Here is a 12,450-nt window from a genome sequence, read left to right on the forward strand (position 1 = left end):
CTGTCTCCTGGTTGGGCTGGGGCCTGCACTCTCTGTCCTCCATGCCTCCCTGCTCTCTGGCTTTGGGGGGCCCCGTGGTGGACCTGCTGGCCCTGGCCTGGGTGGCGGATGTGATTGTGCGGGGGACGGTTGTTCTCTATCCACTGCCACGTGGGTGTTGGGGGGTTATGGCTGCTGCGGCGGGGGTCTTGGTGTGGGGATGACTGGGCACTATGCCTCCTTCTTTTTACATTGCATCATCCATTTTAGAAGAACATAAACACTACCTTGAGCACAGGTGTTAGCTCACTTGTGCTCAAATAGCTTGCGTGATTGAATGAAATATTTTACACTATTAAGTTTGAATGCACAGGTATGCATGTGTGAACATTATTTGTATTGTGTACATGTTGACATATGACCATTTTGGAGCCAATATGTATGTTTATAACATTTGAGTGTGTGTGTGGACATGCCCTGCCCTTATAGACTTGTATTACATCTGAACCTCCCTGTAATGAGTATAACCATCCAGAAAATTTTTGCTTTATGCTCCTTCATGGGTTTTCCCCCACCCTTCTATAATCATCCTCCTATACCCCCTCTCTAACATCCCACTCTCATCTTCCCTCTTTTCCTTCTCCGTCCGATCCAACACAATATATTTTCAAATATGTTTAAAATGAATAAAGTTTGGCCTTGATTACAAAAGGGGTTTATTCAGACATACCTATGGTTTGTCAGAATATTCATAACCCCTGTTGTTAAAGTGAAATATGTCCAACACAAGAGGCCTTCAGCTCTCATCTGTTTGCCCAGCTGTTGGACAGGGCAAGTTGGAAAAAAAATGTTCTGTTGCGAGCAGATCTTTGGTTTCAAACTGTTATGCAGGACTTATGTTTCTATGATTGTTTGAACTTTAAGAGTCTAAACAAGAGAAAAAAAGTGTGAAAATGTTCATGTTTGTATGGCAAAAGTATGTCAAGTTTGTAGTGAGGAATGTAATGGCCTTTAAACCTCTGTAATCCTACTTCACACATTTCACCTATTCTAGGTTATTTTTAGAATGTAACTTACAGCATAAAAAGAGGGAACGCTGTACAATCCTGTGAATCCTCAGTTGGTACAAGTGTGTGACAATTTTTAACTCCTACCCTCTTAAAGTCCCACTCCAATTATCTTTTGATCTACTGTAAAAGCGTTCCCAGTGGACTTTTAAGTATGAATATGCCATTTTTAGGCAAAATCGAAAAACCTGTGTCATTTTCTTGGACATTGTTTCTGCAGAGCGGTAAGAGTTCATCAGAAATTCGCCTTAGAGCTGTGAGTGGGACTGTTGGCATGGAATAAACTTGCCTTTATTTCCCACTATCCCACTTTATTTACCACAAGAATCCCCAAAACACGATTTTCATTGTAGTGGGTCTTAAAGATCATTTGCTCTTTGATTTTTGTCCAGTCCCACTTCTTCAGTGTAGATCCTAAAACTCCAAGCTCATTGGAGTCTTTTACATTTTGTTTCCATGATCTTTTCTAATCCACAAACTTATTCACTGTTTATCATTTTCTGATTTTCAATGCTTTGCAGCAGCCTGTTTCTCCACTCTCTTGCACGTTTGTGAATACATTTCACGTAAATAAGAGTGTGGAAACTAGCTTGCATGTCCATTTCAATCTGTTTTTTATCTACAGGTACGTTAATGAATTAAAGCCATGCAAAAAAGAAGAAAATGTCTTTGTTTTTCAGCTGCATATGAATGAAGGAAATATTTATTACCGTAGTTATTTGTTAGCATTTGCACAGACACCCTTCTTGTTCTTCTTTGCTGTTGTTTTCATTTACCCTGGTGTTACTACCATTTATGTTCACAGCAAAACTTTTGAGATATAGGCAGTCATGACTGCATTACTTAAACCAAGCAGTTCTTACACCATCTGTGCCAAAAATACACTTTCAAGAAGTGCTTGATCATGACAAACATAAAACAACCAGACTTGGAGGAACTCAGTTAATGGGAAAACTGCTTAACAAAATCCCTTTGCTCATTGATTCTTCAAAAACTCTGGCTGACTCAAAAATCCAGATTTTTTTTATTGAGTATTTAATCTATGAAACAAAAAAGTTCTACTAAAACAATAGGACGTTTTTGAAAACTCAATCCTGCCTTCTTGTCAATGCTAAACCATTGTGTTCCTATTCAGTTTAAGTAGAGTGAAAACTGATTGGCTAGACAGAACGGCCAAGACCGGCCATTTTATAACCAAATCATTAGCTGAGTAAATGGAAAAGACAATGGATTTACAAACTCTGCTCCTGCACACTTCATTAACTGTTATATTAAATGGCAATAAAGAAGTGGAGAAGAATGAGGTAGAGGAAACACACAACAGGAGAAGACCAACGATCAAAAATGAAGATGAGAGGGGGTTAGGACAACGATGTCCTGCCAATGTCTGTGTAAAAAAGCCAGTCTGTGTGTAATTGTCTTGTGGTGAGGGTTGTGGTATTTAACACAAGGAGCATGTTGAAACTCAAACCCTTGCTCCTGACCGTCCCTTTAATGTGGCAGGCAGCTAAATTGTACCCTGTCATCAGCCCACATTCTATTCAGTAGATTTATGCAATCAAAGCTCACATGTAGGCACATAAATGTAAGCACACGTACACCCACATCCAAATGTACACGAACCAAACTCTACATTACACAGTACTTTCCGCCTCACCAACAGAAACGTATACTTGCAATAAATGTGACTGTATTTTAGAACCCAGAGACAGTTAAGCTGTGCATGGCGTCTCTGAGAAATACAAGCATCTGGACAATTAGCGAGATTTACTTGGAAAATCCACTAAATCTGAGTTTGAACAACAGCACTTCCAATAGAGACTGAAGGTAGAATGTATTAAAGTTGGTATTTTCCTCCAGCAAAAGAGAAAGAGGGGAAGTAATTCTATTGAAACAAAATAAAAAACTGGACAATGAATGAGCATGAATTGAGCTTTTTGTTAACTGATTGCAAAGGAAATGTTCATCATTTAAAAGTGGACAAGAAAAATGACTAGCAACAAAAGCTTATAAACTACTTTATTCTACATAAAGTGCTGACAAGTAGTGGAAAGTATTCTATGGTGTTTTGAAAATCATTTCTGTTCTTTTTGCACTGTGACAGTTGGCGACTTTTTGAAGTTACATCATTCTCACCCAATTATTGGAAGTTTTTATAAGTGCAAATGAAAGCACAAGGATTGTGTTAGTAGATGCGTGCGTTTGAGTCACCTGTTTTATTTAGGGAAGTGGCAGCTAACATACTGGGCTCCTGTGGCAGTTCAGCACCTGAGAAAAGACACAATGAAACAGAAGCCTTCAGTTATCTGACATATCAAAAGGTAAAGAACAATATGTGCATTTAACAGTTTTAATTTTTTGTTTACGCAACAAAAAATAAAATGGTTGAAAAATAAAAACAGTTACTAACAACTCAGCATTGCACATTTGCTGGCACAGATCAAAGGTTTGAATGTACAACAGGGAGCCTCTCAACAGGCCATGTGGACCTAATGCTCTGTTATTAGCAGGTGGCGACAGAGCCGCCCTCTGCTTTTATTAGAGGAGGGACGAGACAGAAAATGGGCTTCAGTTTGAGATGATGCAGGTCATCTGTGATTCCCTAAATACTTAAAAGGGGACATTTCTGTGCTGGCTTTGACCTTGAGGGAATTTCATCACTGCTGATTTTTGAGACCCGAAAAAACACATATTTTCCCATAGTTACTAATAATAAAAATGTATATTGTTTATCAGTATTTCTGTTTAACATGCTAAATGAACAAAAATAATTGTTAGCCAAGAGCGGAAAATTGCAGTGAAGTAAAAAAAAAGCAAGATAAAATATAAAATCTGTGCAGAAATCTTAATCTTAATGTAAATCTGAATTTAAATGTCCAAATACAACAACTTAAACAACAGGGCGTGTTTGTGCCATTAGGGTGACAGCTCATAAAGAGAAAGTTTGCAGACGAACAAGACCAGGCGCCTGACACGAGGTCACACTAATTGAGTGATAATGTGCTGTTTCACACCTGCGGTGTCAGGATGGTTGCAATGTGGTGGTGCTTGTGAATGAGCTGTGTTAATGACCATGGCTGTAGGCCTCTGCACCTGTTAGAGAAGATTCCAAACATCTTCTCTAACAAGCTTTACAACTAGCTCACAACAGCAGGTTGAAGGTTTCCAGTGTCTTGTGACGATGGGATTAATTTTACTTTTGACATGCCAGCAGCTTTTTTTTTTTAATTTCTTTTACTAGTTTTGCTGCTGAATGGGACTGAAACACATGCACCGGTTTGTTTGAAGAGGCCTCCAACATGAAAGAGCTTTACAAGAACTTCAAGACTCAAAGTGAATTGACTGTTTATTGGTGATGGACTCTAAGAAGTCTGTTGTTTCTTTGTTTAAAGAATAAAAAAGGGGATGTTGCAGCTCAATGGTTTTTACTAAAAGAATTGGTTCAGTGTAGCCAGGTTAGACTTCAAGTGGTTACAGCTGGAAATGGGGAAAATAACGAGACAAGGTTGAGGAGAAGTTTAAGACCGAAGACCATATTACGTTGAAGATTATACGAACAACACGGTGGAGGCCTAGATCACTACATTGTTCACAAATTAAATAGGATTTTTTATAGAAATTGTTATGAACTGGAAAAAAATCTCTTTCCACTTTATTCCCTCTCTAATGAGGTCACATCTGCTGCCTTTCATTGAGATGATTATCAAGAAAATCTGGATTGAAAAGCAGAGCAATTTTGAGATTAGCTTTCTTGTGTTTCACAGCAGCAGAAGGATGTCAACCTTAGTTATTGTCCATTATTTATTATTATTTCTGAAGATTACACAGTATATTCACTGAATTTTGGGATTTCAGAAACCTTTGTCAGTTCTTCAAAAAATATGTAAACGAGGAGATTTTGGTTATATTTCTATGGGTAAAATGGTAAACGGTGTATACTTGTGTAGCACTTTTCTACCTTCCTCTAAGGCTCAAAGTCACACTCACAAACCCACTGATGGTGGCTCTGCTGCTAAAAACTGGTGCCAACCTTCCAGCAGAGGTAAGGTGGGGGTTCATTGTCTTGCTCAAGGATACTTCGACACATGGGCGTGCAAGGTGGGAGTGGAACCTGCAATCTTCCAATCAGACAAACCTACCACTGCAATTGATGAATCAACTCATGATTAAAGCAAACACTGGTCTCCTTTATCCCAGAAGAATCGCTGTGCAAGTACGTAAAAGCTAAAAGTTTAACTTGGAGAATCAACCTTCAAAAGGTAAGACAGAAAAAAATCTCTAAGAGTGTCATGATTCTACATAGTTATGACTTGATATTATATAATCTCTGCAGGTTGTCATATCCTGAGTAAGGGGGAAGTTGGACCTACAAAAGTGTTAAGTTAAGAAGTACATACATTAAATGAAACAAGCAACAACACACCACAATACTTGTATGAATTAATCCACCCTAATAAAACCTCAAATATTCTTTTTTAGATGCTATTTTCAGTTTCATCAATTAAATCTGGTGGATTATGTCCCACACATTTAAAAAATCTGCATGGTATTTCTTGTTAGCTTTAAATACCGGTAGTCTCTATTAACAAAAACTGTCATCTACTAATTCATTCTCTGATGGGTATCATGATCATTTTTGGCGCTGTATCCCAAAAACAAGAAACATTTTTGTGTCCCCTTTTGAGTGTCCTTCACATTTTCAGAGCTGGCTTTTCCTTGATAAATCCAATTAAATCAAATCAAACGTTATTTACAAGTCAATTTCCATACAACAGTAAAGCAAAGTGCTATACAGGCTTAAAACAATAACATATTTTATAATTAGAAAAGTATCCAGGAAGAAAAACGGGATATTAAATAAATGTTGCTTATGCTGCAAAACACTTAGTTATTTCACTTAGCTTAAAAAATGGGCAGTTAAATGGAAATGGAAAACTAAGTTGAATTCATGTTCAAAAAATGAACCTATTTCAATACTTACCCAGGCGAAAATGCTAAGTTTCAATAAACATAAACTTAAAGAATGTCTCCTTACATGTTGTTATTTATGTAAACAACATAAATTAAGATACCTTTTATAGAGGCCAGACCCTAAATCTTTACATGAGAAGAACGATTTAAAGCTCTTAGAAGCTACTGTGACGTTATTGTGACAAAGGCACATGGGAATTAGAGCACAGCTTTATACTTGAAGACAGAAAAGATTGTAAGAAATCAAGTCAAGAAAGAGTAAAGAACCAGAAAAGAATAAAGTGTAACAAAATCCGAAATCTTCTCATTTTTCTGCACTGTATATGCTTCTGTTATATGGTGCAAGGGGTGTGAGTGTGTTGAGCCAGGGTGGTTGATGGGAAGTGAGACTGATGTATGAACTCCCCCACTCTTTTTTTAGGGCCTCTTCCAAGGTCTTTTGCCATTTCTATTAGCTGGAAAAGTGAACTAGTTTTATAGTTGTAGGTTCATCTGGAGAATGGTTAACCAAATTATTAAACAGTGCAACATTTCTGCCCTAAATAGATGAAAGACATATTAAAAATAAACATAAGAGAAAAATGTATTTACATAAATCGCTTTTCTATTCAATAAATGAAAAGAAAAACTCAGATAAAGCAAGTAATGTTTAAAGTAATGTGAACGATTTAAACAGCAGTAGAGAATTACTGGTATAACTGAAAAATAAGTGGAAAATCACAGTCACTGTGTCATGGAAAAAAAGAAATCCAATTTGTAGAGGAGTAATAAAGGGCTGAGTAAAACAAGGGAAGACCATTAAGAAAAGTGACAACTATTACAAAAAATACCTTCATCTTTGTTGTTTGTTTTGTTTTGAAGTCAGTTAAAGTAAAAATAGGAATAATAGAAGGCTCAGTCCTGGACCAATCACCTGTGGACATCATGGACCAAAGAACACAGGAACTACTAGCTCACACACAAACATCCACCCTTCCATAGCTTTCTTTGTAACCTTATAAGAGCACAGGCTTGTGTGAGTGTGAGGGGAAGGGGAGCTCAGAAGCTCAACTTACAAAAGTTTTTCCCTAACATGAAAGGAAATCTTTAAGTTTATTCAGGGACCACCATATGGTTGAATTAGAATGTAGTCTTAAGTGTAATCTAAAATACTACAAATACTTTTGGATGTGCAGTCACAAATACATAAATATAACGTTATATTAAAGCAAAACAGCATAAATGTCATCTCAGTTACCATAAAAAAGTTACATTTTCTAAATCATATCAAGTACAGAGTTCTAGAATTTTAAACTTTATCCACTCAAAAGCATCGTTGACTTCCATAGTGAAAAGTATGGAAAGAAAGATAAACCGTGTATAAGTTAAAAAATATGACCTGCTCAAGATGTTTAACTCAACCACCGTTAGGTGGCAAATGGAAACCAAATAAAGCCATTTTTTTTCCCCTCCATCTTAAATTTTAACATCCAAAGTCTAAGGTATCTTTTTGCCATATTATCTGAAACACAAGTTCCAACCAGTAAAACTGCAACAGGACTGCAACTGTACAGTCAGTCTTCTAAAATTAGAAGTTCACACCAGGAAGTGAAAATATCTCGGCAGCACAGTTGCAGTAGATAAAAGTGAAGTAGAGTTGAGGATCTATGGTTGTTTGCTGTAGGATCGTAACCTTTTGGAGAAATATGAAGTTCAACCAGATTTAAACAATTTGAATATTTTGGCTTTATTCAGAGTGATTTTACGTGCAAAAAAAAAACCCGTTACTCAAGCCAGCAATGTCGGTATAGGATCATTTTCAACTCTAAAGGTAGCTTTTGAAAACAAACTTTACCATTCACTGAAAAACCAATCCTTTTAAAGTAGATTCTGAAAGATTCCATCTCGAGTTCGCTGGAAAGTTTACTGCCTCATAAATTTTTATATTATTCCACCATATTTTATACATATTTGTCTGTTTTCTTTGACAGAAATTGTAATTAATTGACGTCATTCAGTTGTCACATATGTACAGTCAACTTCCACACGAGCCCCTGCTGTTCCTGGGAGGCACCCCTCTAAAAGGACTGGTTGGTCCATTTTGGGGTGGGGCTCCCCTCGGATCTGGTTACCAGCGGTGCAAGCATACTGGTGAGGAATGCGCACTAGTATGTTACCACCAACTGTGCAGACCATCTGTTTTCACCTGACAGGTCTGGTGCAAGTGTGCAGGAGTGCAAGCCCTCAGCTCCCTGGAAAACCCGATCGCTTCCAAGGAGACGGGTTCTGTCCAGAGGTAATCAGACATAATCTGCAGAGGTCATCTTCTGGATGTTCTCCTGCCTGTGGAATGTGTATAGAGTCATCACACCTGAATACTAGTTTGTCAAACAATTTAACTGTGCTACAGCTTATGTTGAATAGACAGAACAGCCTATCATGATGTCACTCGAATTTAGTGCATTTGTACATTTATTCTCCTAAATAAAAAGTATGATTGAGGCCAAACTGTCCTGTGCTGGAGTTTGGGTGCAATTACTTCAAAGCTAGCTTTCTTAAAAACTTTTAGAGTAAAATGTTTAGAAAGAGAAGATACAACATTTGAAATCTGGAAAACAGATAAGGCTGCTGACTTTAAGCCCTTAACGTCTGAATTTATTTTTCATCTATCAGATAATTTTGTGCACGAAAGCACAACATGCATGTAGGATTACATAGAGAAGAACCAAAAAATACCTAATTAAGAACTTTTTTTTCGATTAACATCACATTTTAAGCAAGTCAAAGTAACCAGAACTAGCACAAAAGCTATAATCTATAAATAGGATCTTTTAAAACAATTCAATAGACACTTTAAAATTCAAATTTCATTAGAGAGCAAATACTAATTTCCTTTTTACAAAAATGAAAAAAATAAGACTAATATCTGTGCTAAATGTTTCATATTTTGTTTTAAAAAAAACTAGGATTGAGAACTCTTGCCACTTTTCAACAGCCTGAAATTGACCAATAAACCCGTCAGATTATTACTAAAACATTTCTGGGAAAGTGGGTATGAGAAGTCACGTCTCCATCCGTTTATGACTGAGTCAGCTCCAACTGGCTGATGCTTAAGTATACACTCAGCCACAAAGAATATGACTGCATGCCAGAGACAAAGCATGACCGGGGCAGCAAAAAAAAATAAAAAATAAAAATCAGAGAACAAACTATAAAGTGAAGAAGTTTAGAGGGAATAAAAAAGGTGGGGAGATGGCCTGCCGAAACAAAAATGATGAGATAAAAGTAGAGGGAGAGTGTCAAGCTTGCAAGTGATATTCCCTCAGTAAATGCATCCTGTTAGGCTTCTTTGGCTTTGCAGTCTCACATTGGAGATGGAGCCCTGCCACCTCACAGAAAACCGAGAGCATTTCCATTAAGTTTCCCTGTCAATCATGACGAAGCTTCGCCAAAAAAATCTCTCCTATAAATAGGTTATGAAAATAAGAGTCCAACGTTACTCCCTTAGTTTGGATAGATTTGGAAGTTGGCAAATAAGGTTGACCGAATGATGACAGAGAAATAAAAAACATCTTTAATTTCACAAAAAAGGAAGAGTCACACGTGCCAACTTGATTAAGAATTCAAAAACAACAGAAAATCATAGTTATGAAAATAAATAGATGGCATTTCAATGTGAATATAATTTTTAAGGATAGCTCGGACTACATTTGCTCTTCTCCAAAACTATAAAAGATGGAATAAAGAAGGAACATGTTCGTTGGGGATGTTATCTTTAAAAAAGCTTTTAAATAGCTTGTTTTTTAAGTGAAACTTTTACTTTAATAGTTCCATGTATGAGTTATTAGGTTTTCTTTCTCACACTCATATTGAAAATTATAATTAATTGTCTTTTCTAAAATATACCATCATAAGAAAGACACAAGCACCTTCAGAGAAAGAAGGAAGCAGCCGTGTGAGTGAGATTTGACATCAGCGAGAATAAGATAAAACCACTAAGCTTGCATCATAGAAAAAAAACAAGATAAAGCTCATTTTGTGGGAAGTTGTGTGAAAAGATTAGATAATCTAGGCCTAAAAAAAGTGGATTAAAGCAGACAAGACAAAACAGAATGTGGTTTAATGAAACACAATCTTGCGTTAGACAAAACAAACTCCATAGTTTCTGATTATCTTTTAGCCAATCTTTAGTGCCAGAAGAAAGAATATGACTAAAAGTAACCTGGTCCATTTAAAAATGATTATAGAACAGAAAAAATAGAAATGTTAAACGTATTCAGTTCAATTCAGTTTCATTTATATAGGCCTACATTACAACATAGTTGTGTCAACAGTCTTTATTAATTGTACCAGAAATAACAGTAGTGAATGCGTGCAAGCAACAAAACTAAATTAGAAAAAATGCACGGTACAGACAGCGTTCCCTATGCTTGACTGAAGCAATTATTGCTCTGAATTCTTCTGGTAAAGTCATTTATTTTTTTCAAATTTGTCATTTGATTCAAAAGCTATTCTAAACAATATTTTATATATATGTACATGTAAATATAATGCACCAAACTAACATAAACCCAATTGGAAGAATATTAACGCACTACTTAAGCTTCAACATGCATGATAGCAAAAACCCCATTTGCTTTGGTAGAAATGTTCCTGCAAAAGAAAAGGTGGGGTTTACGAAGATTCTGTTGGATGTGCATGAACATGTGGGGCGAGTTAGTGGACTTTGTCTGTTGTGGCAGGTTTTTCTAGCATTCTTGCTTGTGTTCTGCGAGCTTGTTGTAATTTTCAGTTCATTTGCCTGCATGTCTGTGGGGAGGGATGAACACGCCTTGTTCTGCACTGTTGCCTGTTTTTCTAAACACAGTCTACTCCATGAAAACAAACTCATGACTGATCACATTCCGCCCAGGTGATGCAAGGTAACAGTCCCCCAGAGAAGAAACAAAGAGAGGTTAAAGTAGTAGTACAGACATGAACATGTTTATTGCATTAAGTCATCCATTGACTCATCTTCTGTGAAGATATTCCTGGTTGCCAGACTGTTAAATCCGTCTTACTGGACTACATTATACAAAGGTCATGGTACATTTTCTGCTCTTTGACTCACATCCATTAGACCAGTCTCATCACAATTTATTGACATTTCAGTCGTTCTGTCTGTTGTAATAGTATTGCAATCTATTGGAGGGACTTCTATGAGCATGCAAGTCCAGGCTTGCTTGTTGTAACACAGCAAACACGTTCCACAATAGGAGAGCATGAACAATAAACGCGTTGAAACTGTCAAACGTGGCCCCAGTCCACTCCATTTTTTTTTTTTTTACTAATAGTAGATTTTTGAGTCTCAAATTAAATCAACTCCAAATTTAAAATGTTTTGAAAGCAATATTTGAAAAAGCAGGAGATCTCTTGCTTAAAAACCCACTTCAATGAAAATGACGTAAAAAAATAACGTTTTTTTTAAGCATTTTTCTCATAATGGAGGACTAGAATTGAAGATTAAAACTTTATTTTGGAGTATTTCTTTGTTAAAATTGATATGAAACAGGAACAAATGAAAAGCTCTACTTTATGATGAGGCAAGTGAAATGTGCAGCCCAAAGTATCACTGCTCTGCTTCATTCCGTTTGTCCACTTGTAGTCAAATAGATCCATTAAAATTTACATTTTTCTCATCTGAGCTGACATCTGGCTTAAAACTGTACAGCTGGATAGCTCTGATACTGCTCGTCATTTTAATTGCACTGGTAATGTTAGCTTGGGGTTGTAAGGGACTCTAAGCTAGCGTGACAGAGTGTAAACAAAGGGATGATGGGAAATCAGAGGCTAACTCCATGCACAGTGTTTCCCACAACTCAGAGGCGAATTTCTGATGAACTGCTCTGCAGAAACTATGTCCTAGAAAACAACACTTTTTAAAAAAAAATTGTGGATAAAAGCAGCCTAATCATTATTAAAAGACCACTGGGAATGCTTTTATAATAGATCAAATGACAATTGGAGTGGGAATTTAAAGATCAGAGGATCAGTATCTTCTGTGATGCAAATATTTAATTCATTGGGTCGTATTAGAAATGCCTCTAAAGACAAATTTAGCCAAATCTGCATGTATTTACGTAAATCAAAGTGGCCGCTTTAAAGTCAGTTATTAACTCATCACTAAAAACAAATGTTTGGCAGGCTAGCACAAAAATGGCTGCTATGCATGGAAGGTGCACGCTGCCTTCTCAGGCATGTTAATTTTGGGTGAAGCTGCCAATGATAACAACGCACAGAGAAGAAATTCCTTGTTAAAGCATTTATTCTTTTACGATTTCTGAAGATGATTTTAAACTATTTTGTCCTTTAAATAAAACCTTTTTAACAGAATGTATTTCCAGAGGCCTCAAAGTGTGAGTCAGTATGTTTTAAGGTGGCATGTATTAGTGAGTGCAGCACCTTATAAAAACAG

The 12,450-nt window shown here is 36.7% G+C and overlaps 1 protein-coding gene across 1 annotated transcript in view; it reads right to left on the reverse strand.

The window, feature by feature from the left end:
• Positions 1 to 12,450, reverse strand: part of ror1 (receptor tyrosine kinase like orphan receptor 1) — a 114,295-nt gene that overhangs the window by 37,309 nt on the left and 64,536 nt on the right. Inside the window, exon 3 of the mRNA XM_020702460.2 lies at positions 3,258 to 3,314. Coding sequence (XP_020558119.1) covers positions 3,258 to 3,314 — 57 coding nt within the window. The remainder of the gene's footprint in view (positions 1 to 3,257; positions 3,315 to 12,450) is intronic.

The sequence above is a fragment of the Oryzias latipes genome, chromosome 4 (genome assembly GCF_002234675.1).
Source record: "Oryzias latipes chromosome 4, ASM223467v1".
Lineage (NCBI taxonomy): Eukaryota > Metazoa > Chordata > Actinopteri > Beloniformes > Adrianichthyidae > Oryzias > Oryzias latipes.